Here is a 24373-nt window from a genome sequence, read left to right as displayed (position 1 = left end):
TATTGACAATGCAAGAGTCCAGCACTCGGTAAAGTCTCCTCCAGCACATCCCAAAGACTTTAAATGAATGTAAGGTGTGGACTCAGAGGTGCCAATTCATGTGAGAAAGTGATTCTTCATTCTCCCTCACAACCATTCCTTCACAGTTTGAGCCAGATGAATCTTGACATTGTCATCCTGGAATATGGCCACGATGAGTCTTCCTACATGGTTGTTTAAGAGATACACAATCAATCAATCAATCAATCAATCAATCAATCTATCTATCTATCTATCTATCTATCTATCTATCTATCTATCTATCTATCTATCTATCTATCTATCTATCTATCTATCTATCTATCTATCTATCTATCTATCTATCTATCTGATTTTCCATCAGTGATGCATTCAGATATTGAGTCAAGTTTTTGTGTTTTGAGTAAGAGGCCACTTATTTTATTTAAACAAAAAGAAAACATTTTGTGAACTATTCATTCATTCATAGAGAGAGAGAGAGAGAGAGAGAGAGAGAGAGAGAGAGAGAGAGAGAGAGAGAGAGAGAGAGAGAGAGAGAGAGAGAGAGAGAGAGAGAGAGAGAAGAGCAGCACAAGTGACTATGGCGAATCATTTCATTCAACCTTGTCAGACATCTGGAATTTGAAATTTCCTCAACACACTATTGGCTAGAACAAGTTCAACAAATAAGTCCATTATATCCAACATGTCGCTTCTCGTTTGCTCAAGTAAACCCCTGAAGTATTTTAACAAAATTGACCGAACCTTCAATGATGAAACGTAATGCTCAGATTCGTAGAACGCATAACTTGGAGCGTAATTTCAATGCTTGGCTATTGTATTTACATTACCAAGTCAACAAAGGATCTTTCTGTATGTTGTTCTTTACTTTTGTTTGTTTGCTGTTTGAATAAATGTTTGAAAAGTTATAAGCAAATGGGGATAAAAGAACCACATGCATTTGGACCACACTGGCTTGCACATCAACAGCATAAGGGCTACAAATGTCTGAACTGGTATGTAATATGCATCCATCAGGCCAGCTTTGGGATGCAGGCAGCCTAAATTACATTGGATGGACTCAAAACACATTGAAGAACTGCAAAGTACAAGGCCTCTTCTCGTGCATGAAAGTATGATTTTTCAAGATCTAGGAATTGAAAGAAAAAACAAAAAAAACATTCAAAAACCAATAAATTAAAACAAAAAAATAGTCTTTTTTTCCTGACACAACCAGTTGGTTGGTAGAGTATTCTCAGATTCTTCACATGAGATGTTCATTCAGCATGATTTTGCAGCACTTCTTTGCTGCTTGTTCGTTTGTTCTATGCTTTGTAAGTCATCCCGTTTTCCTTGTTATAAACAGTAGAGCAAATGCCCATGGGCACCAGCATCTAATCCAGAATCAGGCCTCAAAGAGTTCTTCTGAAGACAACACTTCGGCCCTTCTAGCATCCAACAGGGCGAAATCAACTGCAACATGCGACTGATCTGAGTGGCATCAAAACACTGATGTCCATCATTAAAAACAATGCCCGTCGGCTCTTCATTTTCCGTAGCTTATCCATGCTTTGTCAAACTTTATAGTAAATGTTTGCAGGATTTTGTGGTGGCATTTCTTGAACGATGTAGACAGGGTGTCCGTAGTCACCACTAACCTTCTCGTAGTGTGGACAGTACATGCTTCCTGAGGTCCGCAGTGGAAAGATGATGTCACTTGGCTCAGAGCCATTATTGTTGCTACCGCCACTGGCGGCACTTCCGCGTTTGGGCAGCGTGTTTAATGGCAACTGGGCGGAGCACTGTGCGGAGTGTTTCTGATGACGGCGATGCAGCAGTGCTACGAGAGCGATGATGATGATGATGAAGATGACAGCACCAGAGGCAACACCAGCAAAGAGGGCTACTTCGGATCCAGCAGATCCAACAGACTCTCCGCTCTTCCCTCCGGCATCACCATTCTGTGTAGAGTCTGGGGAAGGAGAATGAGTTTATGACAAAGTGAAGCAGAAATCATTTAACAGCATAGGAACAAGTTAGGATGTGCAAGCCCATATAGCAACATAGTGTCGGCCCAGATCCGGGCCACATCTGGTACGCGTTGAATCTACATGTACCAGACGTGGGCAAACACTCTGTTGGATCTGGGAGTCCACATTCGCAATCTGTCGTGGATTGTCATACAAAAAAAGGTTGAAACTGGTCAGACACCTCAAACTTTACTCTAAACTAATTAACTAAAGTTGAGGAAAAGTCTATTATTAAAGGGATAGTTCACCCAAAAATTAAAATGTGATGTTTATCTGCTTACCCTTTCCAAAATGTAGGTGTGTTTGTTTCTTCAGTCAAACACAAATTAAGATTTTAACTCAACTTTTGCTCGTATAATGCATGTCAATGGGGTGTTTTCTATGAGAGTCACTATGAGAGTAAAAAAAACATAGATACACGAAATCCATATTAAACCCTGTGGCTTACACATTGTGGCAAAAAACGATCAGTTATATATATATATATATATATATATATATATATATATATATATATATATATATATATATATATATATATATATACTCGCACAGTGACTCTCATAGAAAACACTCCATTGACATGCATTATACGAGCAACGGTTGGAGTTAAAATCTTCATTTGTGTTCTACTAAAGAAACAAACACACCTACATCTTGGATGCCCTGGGGGTAAGCAGATAAACATCACATTTTCGGGTGAATTATCCCTTTAACATTTAGCACATTGTACAACTGTCATATTTCAATCTAAAATCAAAAGAAAGATAGAATATGACCTTATTATATATGGTCCAATATATGAGCATTTTAGGACAAATTTTATTAAGACTTTTTGCATTGTTTCATTAATCCAATAATTATTTATATTTATTTGTATTTTATTTTACCAAGTATAATATTTAATATTATTATTAATTTATATTATTCCTATTATTTTAGGCACAATGTCATTTTATTTTGATTAAAGTTGATTTAAATAGCATAATTTATGATTTAGTGAGATTTGCCCTCGTATACATGAATACCTACCAGTTTTGCTGACAACGTCATTCTCTTTGCTGAAGGTGCTTTGATCCTTATTGTCAGGATATTTTGGAGGATATCTTGTGGGAGGATTTTTTGCTGAGAATGAATCTGTAGGACCTAAAAACAAAATAGAAAATAAAATATTTACAGCCAGAAACTAAAATTTACTAGTGGAGCTGAAGCAGTACGAAATGTTCATCGAACTGAAAAACTGATCTGAACATAATACCGGACCACCCTTACATCTTTTTGGCTTCAAGGCAATATGCCCCAGGTTTTGAGAGAGAATTTAATGAATTGGCGTAAAGCTGCAAGTATCTCCCCACAAGCCTAAAGAAGGGACAGCTGGCATAGCCATAGGAAACAAGCTCACATGACATTTCAATTACACGCTGAGGCACACTAGCATGGACACCCACTACAAGACCGGTGACATGGAAGATGGTTATGGAAGCAGTGATCTTCATCGTTGCAGGTGCAGGTATGGAGAGAAAGGTTGTGGGTGGTACTCACTCTGTCCAACTCTCAGAACCAGCTTCATGGATTTGGTCCTACAAACACCGCCATCATGGTTGTCCAAACCTTCAAACGTGCTGTTGGATGTGGCTGAAAAAGGGAAGAAAGAAAAATGAATTAGCCATTGTTATAATTGTGTTAATCAAACACACACACAAATATCACATAACATGTCTGGATCTTATTTTTCCTATAATTTTGTATTGTGGCATTACTTTCATGACAATTAAGCACGTTCAGCAATCAATAGGCTACTCATTATGATGCATTAAAAATAATAATATATTCAGTATTAGAGCCGGACGATTAATCGTTACGAGATCGCAATCTAGATTCAAAGACCCACGTGATTTTTTTAAACTGCCGCTGGCCCAGAGAGAGCAGTTATCATATTAAGTATAACATCATAAAGTCTTTTTTTTTTTTTTTTTTTACCACACAGTGTTATTATTTCTGTTGCAATGATTTAACTGACCCTGGATGACAAAACCAGTCATTATGGTATTTTTTTATTTGAGATTCATACATCATCAGCTTTCCATTGATGCATGTTTGTTAGTATATGACAACATTTGGCCAAGATACAACTATTTAAAAATATGGAATATGAGGGTGCAAAAAAAAAAAAAAAAAACTAAAATCGCCTTTAAAGTTATCCGCATTAAGTCAATGCACATTAATACTACTAATAATATATTTTTTATATATATTTTTACCATAGGAAAATTACATAACATCTTTAATATCATACTTAATATCATAAGGAATTTTGGCTTAAAAGAAAAATCTATAATTTTGACTCATACAATGTATTGTTGGCTATTGCCCCAAATATACCTGTGCGACTTATGACTGGTTTTATGGTCCAGGGTCACAAATGATCACAGAAGTTCAGATATAAACACTGATGTCTACAGTAGCTAACAAATTAGGGTAAATCACCTTTAGAAAGTAACGTGAAGCTTCAAATAAAGATTGTATCAATTACATCGTTAAAAGTGACTCTTAAAAAAGTATTTGTCATTGAATCATGATTTCTTAAAAATGCTGATTCATCCACTAATGAAGGAAGTTTAAGGCTTGTTCGACTTGCACAGACTGATCGGTGTATGACAGAGTACCACAAGAGTGATTGGAGAGCTTTTGAACCGTATGCTTTTGAATCACTCTTGCGGTAGTGTCATACACTGATCGGTTTGTGCAGTGTCTTACATCTTTATGAGTGAGTCACTGAATCATTCATTCAAGAGATTTGTTGCAAAATGTTGATTCTTCCAGTAATGAAGTCTGAAGTGAGTTCAAGTGAAGTCTTTGAGTGAGTCATTGAATCATTCATTCAAAACAGTACAAATATTTTTTAAATAGACTGCGGTAATTAGAATTTTGTCAGACTCTATAGTTTTTTACGTTATTTTGTTTAGTTGTCTTTTCAGAATTTGGGGGAATCATGATCTGTATTTGAAAAAAAAGAAGTATGATTCTCAATTTATACAGAATTGCGAAGCTCCATTCAGTGTGCAATTATAACTACATTTCTGTATTGATGTTGTGATAAAGTACAAATTGCTGTAATACATTTTTTAAAAATTTTTTTTTATTATTGCTGATTATAATGTGAATCTAATAAGAATCAACATTACTGACATTTTTTTAAAAATAATTCTCATTATTCTTTAAAGTTACAATAAAAGTTAAAGTAATGAAAATGTTTAAAATGTCTAATGCAATAGAAATTCTGAGGGTTTTTTTTTGGTAACCCATCCAACATTTATAGCATACATTTCTGTTGCTGAATATTTAAAGCCCACCATCCATTTTAAAAACGTTTACATGGCACCAAATTATTCTTTCCTCTCGTGGCCCATTTCTCTTACAGTCTCAGGGATGAATTTGGCCATATAAGCACTAAGTGAGCTAGTTTATGACCGGGTCAACTTTCCACATGTGTCCTCGCAGGTGCTTTAAAACCTTTAAAGTGTTCCTTGAGGACATGTGAGTCACATGTTCATCAGTCACCGTGTATGTGAATGCAGAAGGTGAAGGTTCAACTTGCTCGTACAAAGAGAAAATCACAATTTTGCAGCACGGCAAAGCTTCTTAAAAGCTTGCGTTTGTTTGCTAGTAAATCCTTACGAAAAGCATTGAGAGCGGCGTGCACGCACTCACGTGCACGCTAATTTAGAAAACTCTCATACTGTGAGTAATAAACCCAGTGTAATCACACAGGTTTGAACTTTACAGATCCTAAGCATATTACCAAAGCCTTTTCACATCATTATCACAGAATATCAAGGATTTGCTTTGCCCGTCAATCCACGGCTAGTGGAGTGGCTTGGTCGAACGATTTAAACACCATTGTGCCTGGGCACCCATGCTGTGTCTTCTGATAGCAGAGCTAAAGAATTCCATTGGGCCGTAATCTCTCTTTCACTGCGAGGATTAAGACCAATCCCACATGAACAAATGGACTTCCCCTCCAAACTGCTTAGAGCACAGAAAGAACTGAGTGACCAGCAAGTGAAAGGGCAAGAGAGTGGGGGGGTGGGCAGAGAAAGCAAACGAGAGAGAGCTAAGAGGGAAAAACAGAGGGGGAGAGAGAGAGAGAGAGAGAGAGAGAGAGAGAGAGAGAGAGAGAGAGAGAGAGAGAGAGAGAGAGAGAGAGAGAGAGAGATTTTACCCAACATGTCCCAGTTCCCTTCAGCCTTTCCCACATTCATCTGCAGAGGCCGCTCTAGATGTGACCCAACTCTTCGGCTTGAATGAAGCCCGCTCATTTCCTAACCACAACAAGCACATTCAGCGCCTCGGGCCAGCGCAGCTCAGCCAGTCACCAAGCCAGAGACCGAGCAACAAAGTGGAGGTGGAAAATTGAAGTTGCACGCGCACAATACAAAAAGTACATCCAAGCAGATGTTCTGGTTTCAGTAGGTTGTTTTTAGCATTTAGCAGACATTTAGAAATTCAACTATCCTAGAGATCATATTTTAACCACATATCCGCAGTGAAACATATCCTGTCTGTCTGTCTGTATGTCTAGAAAAAATGCTAATTATTTGTCGTAAGTTGCAGCAGTTGTCTTTGCTCAAGTTAAAACTACTCTGTAAAAAGTAGAAATTATTTTATTTTAGCTAAACTTAACATAGTCAGGTTTATTCAGTCATATAAGATATTATTTAAGCCTTATGAACAAATGACCTTATGACTTACCAATTCCACATGAAGTAAATGTACATTTCTTAACTTACCGCACCAAAAGTCAATTAAAGGAAATACTCACTGTTATAAAACTTTAATGTCTCTCTAGAAACTAAAATTAATGAGAAACTAATAGTTTAATAGATAAATAATAACTAATAGTAGCAAGTACATCCAATATATATATATATATATATATATATATATATATATATATATATATATATATATATATATATATATATATATATATATTCAACTTAAGTTTGAATGTTTTGGGTTCAGTATGATTATTTAACATTTTTAAAGAAGTCTCTTTTGTTCACCAACTTTCTATTTTCATTTATATTAAAATGCAATTTATTCCTGTGATGTAAGCTTGAATTTTCAGCATCATCACTCCAGTCTTCAGTTCACACGATCCTTCAGAATGCATCCTAATATGCTGATTTGCTGCTCAAGTAACATTTTCAATTATTATTATCAATGTTGAAAACGCTTGTTCTACTCAATTTTTTTTTGTGCTAACGTTATACTTTTTCATGATTCTCCTATGAATAGAAAGTTCAAAAGAACAGCAATTATTTGTGACACAAATCTTTTGTAACATTATAAATGTCTTTACTGTCACTTTAATCAATTTCATAGAACAAATGTACTGACCCCAAACGGTACTGCACGTCAAGACTTTCCAACAAGTCTAAAAACTAAAAAAGATCTTTCTGTCATTTTGTCAACTCCCACTCACATCACAGTAACATTCACACATTCTGACATTTGCATGCTCACAAGACACACACACTCAGACACAGAGGTAAGTCTCTTTAGAATCATTTAGGTCAGATATCCATGTCCCTCGGGCTGCAGGCCAAGCTGCCTTAAAAAATCACATCAAACCGATCCGTCTCATACTGGCAAAGGATTGAGGGATTTAGAGCGTGCAAATCTTAAAATCACATAAACGGCCATTAAGGAATGTGCCAACTGAAAAGAGGCTGAATCAACACACGCTAAACTGAACGATAACCCCTTTCTGAAGTGGCTGAATGATACTAATAACATCCATGTAAAGGGCCATCATCAAGACGCGAGACTTTTCCAAAAGAGACCAAAAATAGTCTTGGCAAAACTACATTATTCAAAAACAAAGAATTGATGTGTGCAAGCTAAACAATAAAATGATTAATGAGCATAAATTAATGACAAAGACATCTCGTGCTGTAAATAAACTTGACTTGCCAACGGATTTTACACATTTCCATTAACTATAAACTTGATTTGTTCGTTATTTTTGGAGGGCTACAGTAGTCAGTCGCCTTCCCAGACGAAAACACCAAAAATATATCTTGGGAGACAATGCTGGAGGCTGAAATTCCCATGGGTGGGATCAGGTCTGCATTTGGCTCCTTCTACACAATGTTCCAGCTGGCAACGGAGGTGAAAAACGATCATGAATCAGCACCTGAGGTAAATTCTTGAGTAAGCATGGAAATAAACTTACAGATGATGTGATAGTCCTTTCCTTTGAAGAACTCCAGGCCCCACAGGTTGGGACTGAACTCTTGAAACTTGAAGGTGAACTTCACGTCCTGGTCCGGCTTGTCACAGTTGAGCAGTAACATGTCGCTTTTAGTAACACTACAGGTCTCCAATTGTTCCTTGGGAACAAGATAGACCCGGAAGTATTCAATGTTCATCTGCTCAGTGGAGCCTGGCTTGATTCTTGGACACACAATGTCCATTTTGTCTCCAATCTGAGGGTATAGTACTACACCCCTTCCTGGAACAAACCTGTAGGGAACAAGGGATGTTAAACATCCTATAGAGTTACAGAAATGTAAAATAGGCTTAGCATGCATAATAATGCATTAGTTATTAATCAATTCAGCATGGGCACTGTAGGATTATTGTAAAATACATCAGGTCTAACAAATTAATCCTCAAGGCAAATGCATCTATATGTGGTGGTTTATTCAGTTAACCAAAGGGTTTAATAAGATATTTTAAGGGTCAATTCTACTAGATGGGGATAGTTAAACCAGAGTAGGATTTGAAACAACATAGGAACCCATTGGCTTTCACTTAGAGGTGTAACAATATTTCATGCCACAATATATCGAAATACAAAAATGCAACAATCTGTATTGCGTATAGCTCCCCCAAATTGAAAATGACTGATAATTTTTTTTTTTTTCAGTTTTTAGTGTCAGTACTACATTAAACTACACTGTAAAAAATTATTTAGAAAAAAAGTTACCTGGTTGCCTTAAAATTTTGAGTTCATTGAAATTAAATTTTTGAGTTAATACAATGAACATTTTTTGAGATTTGACAACCTTTATTAAAATATTATTAAACAATTTTGTAAGCATATTGGGTAATTGTGTGTTTTATTTCTGATGACGCAGTGAAACATGCCAAATAGTGCTATTTTCATGATTTTTTTTTATTTTTATGTGGTTTAGATACAATAATATTTTGAGTTTCTATTTATTAAATAAGTGTCCTTCATTGTATCAACTCATATCTTTAATTTCAATAAACTCAAAATTAAGGCAACCAGTTTACTTTCTTTTTTAAGTTAAACCAACAAAAACCAACAATAATTTTTTACAGTGTACTATATAGTGTTGAGTACAATGTATAAGAATGCAACTGGGGATTAGTGCAAGCATATTCATCTAATATAATTCTGTATTTTCAGCTTCAGAATCATGAATATTCTGGTGTCTCCATTGCACCAAGCCTATTAATTTTCACACCCAATGCAATACCGAATTTAGCATTTTAATCAACAGTACATTTCTTGTTAAGTTTCTATTATGCCTCATAGAATCGCAATAATACCGTATCGTGAGTTCAGTCTCATAATATGTATCGAACCGTATCATGAGGGTATCGTTACACCAATATTGCAAAAAAGAAAAGAAAAGAAAGACATTTATTTAAATATCTTTTGGTAAATTACACAAAGAAGCCATTTATTTTAAAACGAGCAACTGACTGAAATGGATTGAGACAAGCAATTTCCTTTGGCTAATTTTCAGAGTTAGGTCTTGAAGCAGAATGCTAATACGGGACCTTGGCGTATGTTCAAATTTTTTGACTAATGTCTGCAACGTTCTAATCTTCCTTATTTTTTCCCCCCCATTACATATTCCTTTATTCTGTAATGCATTTGCACAATTAACAATTGCTCACTCCTGACCGCTCGCTGGCAATCGTTTCTCTGCCATCAATGTTTATTACAACCTCACTATAGTTCCTATTACATTGTTCACTGGTTGTAAAAGCGTTCTGAAAATGACCTTTCAGTTATTTGCAGAGTCTCAGATTAAGTTGATTTCTCATTAAACACACAAATTCCATTGTAAACAGACTTGTGTGCATTGGATTTATCCCTTTATATTTTAAATCTACCATGACAGAGTTAGACATTCTCACTCATGCTTCCCTAAACACCATAAGGCAGAATAAAAGAGTCACTTTCTAAGACTAGCTTCCATCCTCATAAAGTCATTAAGAAAGGCACCCTCGAGGATCTGCTGGGGGTCCTGAGTAGACAGGAAGCTTTAGTGCCCCTCCTCCACCCCCTGCCGTACCAACTTCTGTGCGGACCTTGCGGAGAACAAACCGAGATGGGGGTTGAACAGTGCCTTCATCCCAGCGCACCTTTTGTCTCCAAAGCTCTGTGACAAAGATGACCCACTGAGCTACTGGAACTCATGAAAACCGATTACAACCTGCAGCAAAGCTCTGCCGCACTACAGCTTAGCATCTTAAAAGAACGTTATCCTGCATCTAAACAAAACCGATCTATTTGAATACAGGTTTACCACTGTGAAGAAACAGCCACCATGCTACCAAGGCAACTGGTTTCACCTGAGTGATCAGATGGTGGAATAAAACATAAAAAGACTTATAGTGTGAAATCTAAGTGCATTTTTGGTGAAATGTTTGCCCAAATGTCCAAACATGCTTCAGGTAAGTTGAGCAATTGACAAGACCTCCCAATGGCAGGAAGAGAGTAGGTGGACTACTTTGGCAGCTGAGAAAACAACAGGCTGGGCGTTTCAATCTCAAAAAGTAGTACTTGTCATAGTTAAACGCATTTCCCTTTCTTTGAACAGTGTACTGAGACTATTTGTCCTGACGCAGAAAGGTGTGTTGAGGAAAAGCATAATCATCATAAGACTTTTGAGACACTTCACAGAGGAAAAAAAGGAGCTCAGGCAACAGATCTCTCTGTGGCAATCAGTGAGAGGCTGTAATCAACTCTTCAATTTAACATTTCTCAGCTTATAATCAGTCCTAAATTTAGGCTGTGGTTCAGCACTCTTACACGATATTGACCATGATGCAAGGTCTCCACAAGTTTGATTGCTCTAAGTGCAGATTCATTCTGCAGCTTTTCCTGACCAAATACCAGGTTGCATGGAGTTTGCGAGAAGTTACAATTTCACCATATCATTTCTACAAAACATTGCATTTACCTGACAGGGCGCACACAGGCTAATTGCTTAAATTACATACATATAAGTTAACATTTACAAATAGTAGCAACGTCTACAAGGTGGAAGTTCACCAAGGATAACCCAACTGATCTGTTTTCGGAGTTTATAAGGTGATCTCCTTTCAGTCTGATTCTGCAAATGAAAGTACTTGCATCTCAATGTTACTGCCAATAAAGCATCATTGTAACTAATACCAAAGGGTGGGTGGTCCTCCAACAAAATGCCACAGATTACGAATATGTTTAGTGGGCTGTTTTGTGTTTAAATGACTATGGTAATACACATCAATGGAGAAATCATCAAGTTAAAACTATAAATGAAAATGAAATCACATATACACTTTTAAACTGAAAGATTTGTCAATGGCCTTATATACCCAGATTTTAACATTATTATTTTTTTGTTTATGGTTCTTTTTGCTGTATATTTTGGCTTTGGAGACTTGGGAGAATATTTTTTTTATGTATTTGTTACATTATAGGTTATTTAACCAGCTATTGATTATTTAAAGTTCCTGTGCATTTTTTTGCCTTTGAATTATATGGGGAGCTATGGTTCAGTTCAACTTCCAACTGAGTACTAGTGTACACACACACACACACACACACACACACACATCAATAGATAATAGATAATATATTACTAGTAATATTTTTAATCTTGCATGAAAACATTAATGCAACTAGAGATAATTATAAATAGCAGCAACTGAATTAAAAACAAAACATTTATTAAATAAAAAATAAATAAAAATAGCAGCAACTGGACTTGACAGTAGTACTTTCAGAAATATGTTTTTGTAAAGTACTTCTGGGAAAATTAATTAATTGTACAGTTATGCAGAACCCCAAGATCCGCAAATAATTCAAAGGCAAATAATTTGCAATTTATAGGCTACCAGTAACAATGGAATAGTTACTATATATTAACCTAAAGTAGGCTACTAGAGAATTACAAGTGGATGGTTTAATAGATACTCACGTTGAAATATTGAGTTATAAACTATTCACCATTATGGTTGCGTATAAAAATTAAAAATACTAATAACCACCAGTAGCAAAATAGATTGTAGTTTGTTTAGAACAATAAATGTTAAAGCTGCTTGCCATACAACGGTTTAAGGGGGTTATATCTGGAGCTTTTATTTTAAGTACTTACTTGGTGTTCGAAGTATTCCAATATATTGATTCTAACACTGTTGATCGAGCCAGTTTTACTCGAAAAGCAACCACGAAAAGACCAAATATATAAGTCCACATAGTTGTATCCATTGCGATGTGAAAAGAGTTCACCAGTCCAAATCTGATTATAACAAGTGAGAGATCCACATGCACTAATGCGAGAAGAATCCGATGTCGTTGGGCGCTCTCTTCTGCTGAAAACGCGTTTTATTTCGAAACGAAAAAAGAAAACAATTTGCTAAGACCTCCTAAAATAACAGATCCTTCGCAACTGGTAGTTCTATTTAACAAAATAGCCGGACAACTGGAGATAATCCATGTAATAGGGTTTTTAGACATTAAAACGTCTTAATATGCATCCTTTGGGGACCAGTGATGGACATTCCTATGATAGTACAGAAAACGGTCAAATAGAGCAGGTTACGTGGAATATCAGCACAGCTCTAAAATTCGGATGCTATTGAGCTCAAGTCTGAAGACGGCATCAGTGCTTCTCCTGTTCTTCGTCTTTGCATTCAACTCTGCCAGTCTTGGAGTGCCCTCAAGACGTGCTCAGAGACTTCTTAGGACAACCCAGTGTTGCCGTTAGACCCCGCCTACATCCCTCTCGATTGGATGACGCTAAATGAGTGACAACTAGTCGAATTGAAGGAGACTAAACAGAAGTCTGGAAACTGTACTGCTTTATTAATCATTAGGCTATTGAGCACAAAGTTTACCTGCTGAATTGTATTGTTTTCAACCGGGAGGACACGACCCATAGGGGGCCTATTTTTTTTTTTTTTTTTTTTTACCAGACTTTGTTTAAAAATTATTTTCAACTAAGTTATGAAATATATCGCCTTCCGGAATTGATATAACATTTGACTTTATGCAATATGGGTAAAAATGGCCATACATGTTTCCCCATTATATAGCTATCTAATTTGCATACTAATGTTTTCTTGGAGGAACACGTCATGATAAAAGAAGTGTAGTAATTAGCAACATTTTTATAATTATATCTAATATTTCATAGGAATATTGATATGTAATTTCTTTCCCTATTAATTTTAAAATGCCTGATAAACATGATTTAAGTCCACAGTGGACATGTAGGCCTATGAAACCAATGCCCTGCTTTGTAACAAAGTCATATTTTGATTAGAAACCCCATAACATTTTCCTGAGATGTTGATTTATAAGAAACTATTTGAAAATTAATCCGATTTAAAGGGATAATTCACTTTAAAAGGAAAATCTGGTCATTTACTCACCCTCAAGTTGTTTCTAACCCTCAAGTTGTTTCTAACCTGTATGAATTTATTTCTTCAACTGAACACATGGGAAGATATTTTGAAGAATGTCAGTAGCCTAACCAAACAGTTAACTGGAACCATTGACTTGCATAGTATTTTTTTTTCCTACTATGCAAGTCAATGGTTCCATGCAGGTACTGATTGGTTACTGACATTCTTCAAAAAATCTTCCCTTGTGTTCAGCTGAAGAAATTCCTACAGGTTTGAAACAACTTGAGGGTGAGTAAATGAGGACAGAATTTATTTTAAAGCAAACGTATCCCTTTACATTTGATTTACAAAATAGTATGCTATAAAAGGTGTTAATTGATTCATTTTTAGTCCTTTTTAAACACTGAGGAGACGTTGTCCTAGTGATCTCAGAAAAGCCCACGTGCTCTTTGTAGAACAGACTTAAAACTGGTGTCAAAATAATATTATATCCATGGACGAAAGTATAGAGTATACACTGGGTTCTATACAAACAAGATGCAGAGTAGGCCTACACTGAAAATAATAGTGTAAACGCGCGGAATGATTTGTCGTCATATTCTAAATGGAATTTTCTTTTATTTTAATTTGAACCGCTGGAAGCTTGTACTAAAGGCATTTCCCACGCATTTAATCCGCTTAGTCACCTAAACCTCACAAATCTGAAAATCTGTATTACTCACTGTGTGAGCTATTTCGTCATCCGTAACGTTCAGAGCAACAAAAAACAGAAGGATATCTTAAATATTCGATGCCGGAAAGAAAACAAAACATTTGTTCAATGGCTCGGACAACTTTTGTTTATTGCCCTTCGCGTGTTTGGACAATAATCAAAAGGAAAAACTTAACAGGTAAGAGGTAATTGGATGTCGAGCTGTGTTAAGGTGTGACGCGTTTGCACTTCCCTCGTCTGGCCTGCGCCCGAGCGTGAATCAATTGTGTATTTGCACATTGGGCTTGTGCCGAAATAACAGAGGTGTCAAACAAACTATTAATTAGGCTGCGGATTGAAAGCATTTGGTGATGTTGACATCCTGAGGTCAAAACGTTAACCCACTTAGTACGGCTGATCCCATGCCTTCCTAATTCTTCCAGAAAAAATATGTCATTAATGGAATGCTTTTTTCTTTTTCGCGTTGATGGGATTGTACATTCATCACAATTCTGCCTTTATTTACTCATCCTCACCTGTATGATTTTCTTCTTCTGCTGAACACAAAAGAAGAAGAGCATGGGTAACAGAGCAGTTTATGGGCCCCAATGAAAAAAATAACTGTTTAGTCACCAACATCTTTTGTTTGGAAAAATTGTAGGACAAGTAAATGAGATTTTCATTTTTTGGGTTACCTATATCCTATTTGATATTAGACATTTGCTATTTGTTGGTATAGTTGCATCTAATCTAATCTTGATAAACTACACAAGTTAATACAAACATGCAAATAGATATCAGAAACACGACACATTCATGAATTTATTGGAGATTGTTGACATATTCCTTGATAACTGTGTCAAATATTTAACAAGACCACAAACACAAATTCTGGCCAATCGGCAATCTTTCACTCAATCACCTCTAAAAGCTTCTCATCACTAACATATACGCAGCTCACGGACATGCAACGACCAGGTACCCTTTATTACAGCTTCACTTTACCTCTTGAATGTACAATTATTAATGTGTAAGTAAAAATGATAAAAGGAGGTTACTCGTTTTATGATGCGTCTCGGTTGGACTGGTTACTATTTAAATCATAGTGGTCTGTGCCATTCAAAATAGAGGGATGGACGTCCATTTCAAGCAATTTCCCAGCCAATCTTTCAATCTAATTTCTTTATACTACGAATAAACTATTAAAAAAATAAAAATACTTCAATCGAATCAGCCAGGAAAATATGTTGAGGTCTTGAATTAGTGACACCGGAAACCATAACGCGTATTTGGATAAGAGAGCAGGTCAGGCCGGTCCGTTTTTACCCTACCCGTGCAATGCACCAAATGTGTTTGCAGATACTACATGGAGGACAAGTGGAGGTTATCTATACAAGAGTCAGTAATACAAAACAGACAGGTAAAACAGGGGGAAAACTGAAGGAGAATTGACAAACTGATTGTTCCCGTTGTTCTGAGAATCTGAAGCACACCACACGAGACCTATGAAGAAGAACTTGTGCTGCAGCACAAATGCCTCACACGGAGAGGTGGTCTGCAGAAAGTCTGGAGAAATCCTCGCCACATTGTTTTCATCACTCAGAGGCCTTGAAAGAGAAAGACAGTTTAGGCCTCGATTTCCCTTTCCCCAAAATGATCTTCTGTTCTTCTTTCTGCTGTTTCTGTCGCTCTTGCTCCAACTTCATACGCTCCTCGTGTATTTTTCTCTGCTCTTCAACTATCCGTAGTTGCTCCTCTGCCTGTAGGACAGAAAAAGGTGTTTATGAGGAGAGAAATCTTAACATGCGAATTAGGGGTGTTGCACTACACTGGTATTGAAGATAACTATAATAATTCAAATGAATAGTACACATATGAAAACATAAATAATCCAGTGCCAGTATCTGGTTGATATCCCAACATACAGCAGGTGGCGGTATTGCACTTTACCGCGGGTGGCCATCTGTCATAAAACACAAGCAGACAGTGTGCAGCTGCTAATGCTATGTAAAACCATGTCTTGTATATGAGACACTCTACCTGCACTACAAGAAAGCTAGCTTGTTAGTTAGCCAGCCTGAAAGACTTGGCGATTACTCACCTCCGCTTCCATTATCTTGCAGATTTGACCACTGTACAGACTATTTTGTACAGTTATTTTGCTAGTCCTTAAATGGGTAATGTTACATTAACTGCTCACACCTTTCTGTGTTTTATAATATTCACATACCTCTGGGATAAAATCTAAAAACGTATGGATTATCACATTTACTTCAAATATCTTTAAAAATACGTTTTCATTTTATTTATTTTAACCCAAAATAGGACGATGCGAGCATTATGGAGAGCTAAACGCTTACATGTAATTTATGTTGCATTCATATTCGACAAAGTTCGATAAAGTTCACAAGTGAGGCTTAGTAATAAAACCCTAATATGGACAAATACATCCAGATATCTTACGCTGTAGCTGAATAAAACACAGACATTACGACTGATTAAAGTTGAACTGAGTAAATTTGATCGGCATCTAGTGGTGCGGTTGCAAATTGCAAATGCCCACCCCTCCCTTTAGAAGCACATAGAGAAGCTACAGTGGCCGAGGACAGGACAAAGGTGTCGTTGTCTGAGACAGCATAGAATAGCTAGCGCTCTGTTGAGAAGTTTGACCGTTTAGGGCTACTATAGAAACATGGTGGTGTAAAATGGTGATTTCACTGAAAGGAGACCCGCCGTGTATGTAGAAATCTCTCATCATAAAGTACTAAAAACATAACAGTTCATTATATTTAAGGTCTTTATATACCACTGAAAACAGTTATGTAAATGATATTGCATTTCTGTCAATAGATCCTCATAAATACTAGACACTCCATCTTTAAACATGAAGAGAATTAAAGGTATCTCGGATAATTTCATAAGGATAATGTATTTTTATAATGCAATGCCAATCGACACAGCCTTTATCACTGTACAGAATACTATGAAATATAACTTCTGCCTTGTTCTGTAAGAAGCCACATCAGTTCACAGAAAGAAGTCATTTCAAACTGGTTGTCTTTAAGTGTAATTGTTCCTTTTGAATGCAATGGTGTGTTCCTCCAACAAAAAAAAACTAAATAAAATAAAGATGAATTGGACTGATTTTTTTCTTCAAGATTTCTATATCTATCGTGATATCATTATTGTGAATTCTCAATAATTCAATGCAATAATCTTTTTGCAGTTATATTTATTAAAAAAATAAATGTATATAAAATACAAAACATTCAAACCTACTCATGCATAAGCATGAATTGGCATAATATATATAAAACGCATTTATGATCACGCTTTAATTAAAAGCTTTAGGCCATCTTAAAGTCTGTGCTCTGTGACGTTCAACATAATGTACAAAAGTGCTTTATCAATAGCCCGGTTTTTGCAATATGTAGAATAGCCGTTTATGACAAACCGGACAGTTGCAAGATTGCAAGACCACATCTGTCAGTTCGCTTTTACGTGTTGACAGGTGCATCTTGACCTTTATGGCTTGGAACTGAGAGGATCCCTTATTTAAGCTTTGTTTTGTAACTAAATTCATCAGGACCAAAACTAAATTGTGATCTAATTTTTTCTAAAAGACTGCTCTATTGAGGAAGACAACTACAGAACACAAAACATGTCAAGTAGTGCTTATAAAACATTAATGTTCCACATGGCCACAGTGCGGGGGACATTCATTCTATATGAGAAGACAGCAAGGCCAATAGAGTGCTAGTTAGAAAGGATTCTAGGTGCTTGACACAGGAACAGCGTTTATTGCTTTATATGAAAATTATGAACATCAAACTAAAATGGCTCCTTGATCACACGCTATTTCGTAAAAGTTTGAAGTCAGTAAGATTTTAAAAAGTTTAAAATGAAGTCTCTTATGCTCACCAAGTTTGCATTTATTTGATTAAAAATACACTAAAAACATCAATACTGTGAAATATATTATGATGTTTTCTTTTTTCATATATTTTAAAATATATTGTATTTCTGTGATAAAAAGCTTACAGCATCAGTACTCCAGTCTCCAGTCACATGATCCTTCAGAAAACATTCTAATTATTATATATGTTGAAAACAGTTGTGCTTCTCCACAATATTTTTATGGAAACTGATACTTTTTATCTTTAATGAATGGAAGTTATTGGAATTAGAATTTTACTGACCGCCAGATTTTTCAATGAATTGTTATGCAACTCTAGCCTAGAAATTTAGACGCACACTAGCGGCAGCAAATTTAATTTGCCCGCAAGTGTCGTCTAGGCACTCTCAATACCATTCTGAGCTGTGTTCCTCAAAATCTGGACGGCCCAATAACATTGTGTATAGAGTCGGCGGGCGGGGCCATAATGACGACGGCTGAGTTGCGTTTGCGTGCTTCTAGTTAACACAGAAACTGGCGAACGGCTGCGGTCTTTCGAATCAGCTCTGACCGCGACTCTGGAAGACTTGGAGTTAAGCTTTTCTCTGAGAAAAGAACGGCACTGAAGTCATTCTTAAAAAGGGAAGATGTGGTCGGAGTTTCGCCGACCGGATACGGCGAATGTTTAATCTATCAGCGAGCTCTGTTTAACCTTCATTGCTCTGGTTGGTGTAGCGCTATCCTATCGCGTGCAGAGGGAGTTTGAAAGACAACCGTTTATCCCGCCCCTCGGATTGAGATTGTCTAGGGTGAGTTTCCAGACCAAACATCTTGATGTGGGTCTGGCTTGTCAGGCTAATGCAACTCAACTTTTACATGAAATGAAACACAACAGAACCACACGTACCAGTTTAGCTTGAGCATCGGCTATCTTGCGATTGTTCTCCACCAGAATTTTCTCCAGTTCTTCACGCTTCGATTTCTCTTCCTCCTGCAAATTCAAACCACTTTAATGTGAGTTGCAGTGATAGAAATCATAAATATTCACAAACATAAGTGGCATATCATGAGCAAACACATTAATGAGTAGATAATAAAGATACATTCAGCTCACCAGACATGGATAACCCTACAGTAAACTTGTCCTTCACTCACGAATAAAGTTCCTAGAGGAGTCAGGGTCATATTGGGAATACGTTTTTTTTTTTTTTAAAGTACATTGTTCCACCAATCAGCAAGGGAGGTTCTTTCAAACCACTGACCTGAGTTCTCGGTACTTCTCTACTTACATCTCACTCTCAAAAAAGGCCACACAACAGTGAAGTGACGTCTGAGGAGCAGTCAGCTCAAATGGTGTATAGGAGCAACAGAAGCGTGAACAAATCGCTTCTATTCATAAACAACTGAGAGGGATAGTGAAGTTCAGGGGAATAGCATAGAATAGAGTTCTGCACGAGCCGTTTTGTTCAAGAAAACTGTGAAACATGAAATTTAAAGAGAGCAGAATGGTTGAACTTTCAAACTCAGTGCTACTATATGATGTGTGTAAGATTAGAGGTAAAACAAATTCAATTTCACTTTTAATTTTGAGAGGAATTAGGCTAAAGGCCCTGACATACTTCAAGCGAAACCAAAGAACGAACTGAACCTATTTAGAACAAAATCAGGCCAAAACAAGTTTGGAGTTTAAAGAGCTTTAAACGGCTGGCCGAAGCAAACTCTCTCCAACTGGTCAACGCCTTAAAACTAGTCTGTGGTGATTACGTAATAGGTACTATGAGTACGTATAAGTGTACTATGACGCTCCTCCCTAGAAGTGGAAAATTGAGGTTAGACATCCATGAGAACACACTGGAGAGCCGCTTTTGAGGAAAAAAAAATGAAGTTTTACTTCTAATTAGAAACGACACATAGTTTTTTTCATGTTTGCAATCTATTGTATAAAGATAAATAAACGTGACGTGACTTTACTGGAGTCCCGCGGAGCTGGTGCAAACATATCCTGGTCACAAAGATCACATGCTTTCTTAATTACAGCTGTGTTCTCCCCGCTGTCATTTTTGTTGTGTGTTTATTTTGTTATTGCAAGGAAAGTGCGCAGCATATATTTACATATTATATGTAAGCGTCGCTCTCAGCAGTGCGGGCAGTGTCGGGATGTTCGCTAGCACTGCAGCGGTATTTCAAACTTCTTTTTAGCCCTAAACGAAGGATGAAAGAGAACTCCGCTGTGAGTATATCAGAGCCTTGAGGTCTGTTTTACACCACACACTCATACAGTATGCAAAAAAAAAAGCAAGAGCAGGCTTGTGTCGTGCTTTCCCACAAATTAACTGCAGCTCCAAACCAAAAATAATGTGATTTCTGGGTTACTATATTGAATATTTTCAGTGATCCTATTGCACAATTAAAGGGATAGTTCACCCAAAGATGAAAATTAATTACTCAGCCTCATGTTACAAACCTTTCTAAATCTTTTGTTCATCTTCGTTAAACAAATGAAGATCTTTTCATCAAATCTAAGAGCTTTCTGTCCCTCCACTGACAGCTACGCAACTACAACTTTTGACGCTTTGAGCGGTTTAGTCCACATTTTGTGAGATGACAGTCGCTTTATATGATAAACAGATTAAATTTAAGTGCGAGAACCAATGGGGTTAATTTTCGTGTGTCAAAGCAGGCTTGGATGAGCTTCAGTTTATGTCCTCTGATCAATTTTCGAACGTGATTAAAGCCTTAAGTTTATCATATAAAGCTAGCAAGTCTCTTCAGAAAATTTGGAAAAATCTGCTTAATTTATATGGATTAGTTTTGCAATCTCTTTATGAACTTTTTGAAGCATCAAAGTGCTAGTTGTGTAGCTGTAAATGAAATGACAGAAATAACTCAGATTTCATCAAAAATACCTTCATTTGTGTTTTGAAGATGACAGGCGACATAAGGGTGAGTAATTCCTTTTTTAGTGCCCTATAATATGAATGCCAAAATATTTGTTGCTTTTGTGTGCATGCGTGTGGTGTGAAACAGGTCCAATTCCAACAAAACTACAGGAACCTACCAATTTAATCAGCATTCATAAGCACATACATTCTGTGCTGCCTGTTCACATGCAAGTTACCTCCCGAGCTTTCTGAGCAGCCAGCTCCGCATGTCTCTGTTTCTCCAGCTCCTCCAGCAACTGCTTCTCCATGATGCGCTTGGCCTCCTCCACCCGTCGCAATACTTCTCTTTCAATCTCATCCTTTCGCTTTTCCAGTTCCTCCTCCACACGCTTCGCTACCAGTTCCTCTACGCGCCGCGCCGTCTCCTCCTCAATCAGCCGCTCCTCTATCTCCTGCTGTCGACTAATGAACAAGAGATTACAATCAGTTGGTAACATAAAAAGAAAATGTACTTAATGCTAAGTATGAAATTAATAATAAACGATGTGAAATGCAATGCACATGGAAAATCCACAACTTCAAAGTGTCAGCTTATCAGAAGTGGTCCATTTATATAGACTTTTTAAAGTCTAAAATGTATGAATGATTGGGGAAACATTTATGCATAGAAAATAATTAAAAATTTACAATTACTCTCTGTACATAAATGTTCCCCAATCATATTTTTAATTACTATGGTAACTGCTCTTTTTTTTTTTTTTTTTTTTTTTTTAATGAAATTGATAATGAAGATAGCATTGGTTATTAACACTTCCCTCGTGGATACAAAATTCTAATTCAGTCAATTATTTATGTATATATGTATGTATGTATGTATGTATGTATGTATGTATGTATGTATGTATAAACTATTTGGCCAAAGTTCCTTTCATATGCATTGATGTACGATTACATATTAGAGGTAATGTAATTCACAACTAAGATTTTGTGAATCCAGTCACTACACAGCCCTAAAATACAATGTATTATGGATGAATTTTGGACATGGTTCAATAATGTGTCGTTGTATACATGCACCTCAGAACTACCACGGTATACTTTGCAGAAGCTTGGTGTACTAAAGAAAATATCTTTCTAACAATGTAATAACAGTATCATGACACAGCTGATAATACTATGAAATGTGGACTAAACCAGCATGCAAATATTGTAGCCTACTAAAATTGGTGTATTTGCATGGTAATCGATGACTCCTCAGAATATGATAATACGTATACAAAAAAACATGGTAGCACCATGGCACCGCCACAGCACTTTCGAATAGGTCTTACAACATCAGTGACAGGTTTTGTCTTGGAAAGTGTGCGTACTCACATTCTCCTCTGTCTTTCCATTTCGACTCTCTTCTCTTCGTCCTCTTTCTTCTGCTTTTCGTCTACAGCACTCCTCTTACTTATCGCCCTGCCGAAAATGTCGATTCTCTCCGGCGGCGAGGCGGCTCTCTCCCTATCCCGGCGAGACGCGGCCGTGTTTGATTTGGAACGAGAGCGCGACTCTCTCTTCCGACTCCTTTTGGACTCTCGAGACTTCGAGCGCCTCTTCCTCTCTTTATCCCGGGACCTTGATCGAGAGCGGCTTCGCTTTTTACTGTGCTTACTATTTTTGGAGTGCTTGGAGCGGGAAGAGCTGCGGCTCCGCGAACGACCCATTTCAAACGCCGTTAGAGTTCAGTACTAATCAGGACACTGAACACCTCTAAAGCATCGGATAGACGAGTACAAGCACCCGATCGTCTTTCAAACAAGCCCCAAATTACACACTTAAAGAATCAATACCGACAGCATGACAATAATCTTGAAGACGAAACTCTTATTTGGAAATAAATTGTTTAATAACAACGTGATTTAACTGAACGGTACCATTTATCTTGTATGGTTAAAAAGCAAGATGGAGGATTGCTGTCCCGAGATCCCAGAATGCAATTTCTTATTTTTTCCTACGTTGTGACGATCGACACTTCGTTACATCGATTACTGCCATCAACTGGCGTGGAGCGTAAACGAGACGGCCGTTTCATTTTAGAGAATCATTTGGACGGTTCGTTCACTGAACCGAGTCATCACTCCAGGTTCATTATTTTGTGTCCTACATTTTTTCACTCTCACATACGTATACATACATACATACATACATACATACATACATACATACATACATACATACATACATACATACATAGCCTATACATATATAGTGCTAATTATATTAGATCATAAAAAAGAAGAAAAAAATACAGTATCAACATTTTAGGTTTTACAGATTGAAGTTGCATAGCCTAGGCCTAACTGTATTTCATTAAATGTTATAATGTTAATATACCAAACTATTGAAATTGGTAATTGGTAAATTGGTATTGGTTTTGTACATTTTGTAACTAGGCCTACTGACAACCACCAATCACAGTGCTCAGAGTCACTTGGTGAATCAATGCTCATCACAAGCAGCTTTTCCACAAGTTGAGAAAGACAGCCTACTGTATATAGAATATGGAATACATGTTAAAAATGCAACAAACATTAAATTAACAACATTAGCTGTAACAGAAAACCATAATGTGCATGACTGATTAGAAAATAAATAAATAAGAAAAACTAAAAAGAAGTTCTTTTTCACTTCCAAAAACTGTGAATGTGGTATTTTAACTACTGTAAAAAATTACATTAAATGTATGGTTAAATATATTACAGGTATTCACCTTATATAGTACGAAAGCTATCTGTTGACCAATTAACTGTTTTTCACTGTTTCAGTGTTACAGTGTTATACCATTAAAATCACAATCTTTTTTCTTTTTTTTTAGGACGGCATTACATAAAAAATAAACTTAAAATCTTCTTTCGAAAACATCCAAAATCTAACTGACCCCATGTAAAAATATAACTAGGCCTATAACAACAGAAAAATATGGATTCAATTTGGCTGTGTTTAGGCAGTGCATGTTTACTCCTATATCAACCATATCAGATTTATGATGAGCCACCATAATTATATTATAATATGTGCTCCAAAATGTTTCACAAAATACCCAAAACATTAGGGTGAGAACTAGGCTTTTATTGGTAAGAAGTGCAAAATCTTGATGCAATCTGATATATGCTTTTTCTGCATTAGACATATCCATTAATTATGAATGACAACAGCAGAATATTTAATT

The 24373-nt window shown here is 36.6% G+C and overlaps 2 protein-coding genes across 3 annotated transcripts in view; both read right to left on the bottom strand.

Annotated features, from left to right (window-relative positions):
• Window positions 1-428: 428 nt before the first annotated feature.
• The window catches only part of efnb2b (ephrin-B2b), a 41060-nt gene continuing 17115 nt past the window's right edge, over window positions 429-24373 (bottom strand). Inside the window, exons 1-5 of one of the 2 annotated variants that reach the window (XM_067442166.1) lie at window positions 12440-13040; window positions 8269-8558; window positions 3570-3662; window positions 3060-3173; window positions 429-1969 (exon numbers count right to left, since the gene is read on the bottom strand). In XM_067442166.1, coding sequence (XP_067298267.1) covers window positions 1572-1969; window positions 3060-3173; window positions 3570-3662; window positions 8269-8558; window positions 12440-12552 — 1008 coding nt within the window. In that variant the 5' untranslated portion in view covers window positions 12553-13040 and the 3' untranslated portion in view covers window positions 429-1571. Of the gene's footprint in view, window positions 1970-3059; window positions 3174-3569; window positions 3663-8268; window positions 8559-12439; window positions 13041-24373 lie in introns of those variants that run through there. The other variant, XM_067442165.1, reaches the window with a different exon arrangement.
• Window positions 15178-23144, bottom strand: arglu1b (arginine and glutamate rich 1b). The gene is made up of 4 exons (XM_067442167.1): window positions 22534-23144; window positions 21396-21621; window positions 19185-19268; window positions 15178-16142 (listed from the first exon to the last, which is right to left on the bottom strand). The coding sequence occupies exons 1-4, from the start codon at window positions 22866-22868 to the stop codon at window positions 15978-15980; spliced, it is 810 nt and encodes a 269-aa protein (XP_067298268.1). The 5' UTR covers window positions 22869-23144; the 3' UTR covers window positions 15178-15977.

Source organism: Pseudorasbora parva, chromosome 4, assembly GCF_024679245.1.
Source record: "Pseudorasbora parva isolate DD20220531a chromosome 4, ASM2467924v1, whole genome shotgun sequence".
In the NCBI taxonomy this organism is placed as follows: domain Eukaryota; kingdom Metazoa; phylum Chordata; class Actinopteri; order Cypriniformes; family Gobionidae; genus Pseudorasbora; species Pseudorasbora parva.
This window is presented reverse-complemented; position numbering and strand designations above follow the sequence as displayed.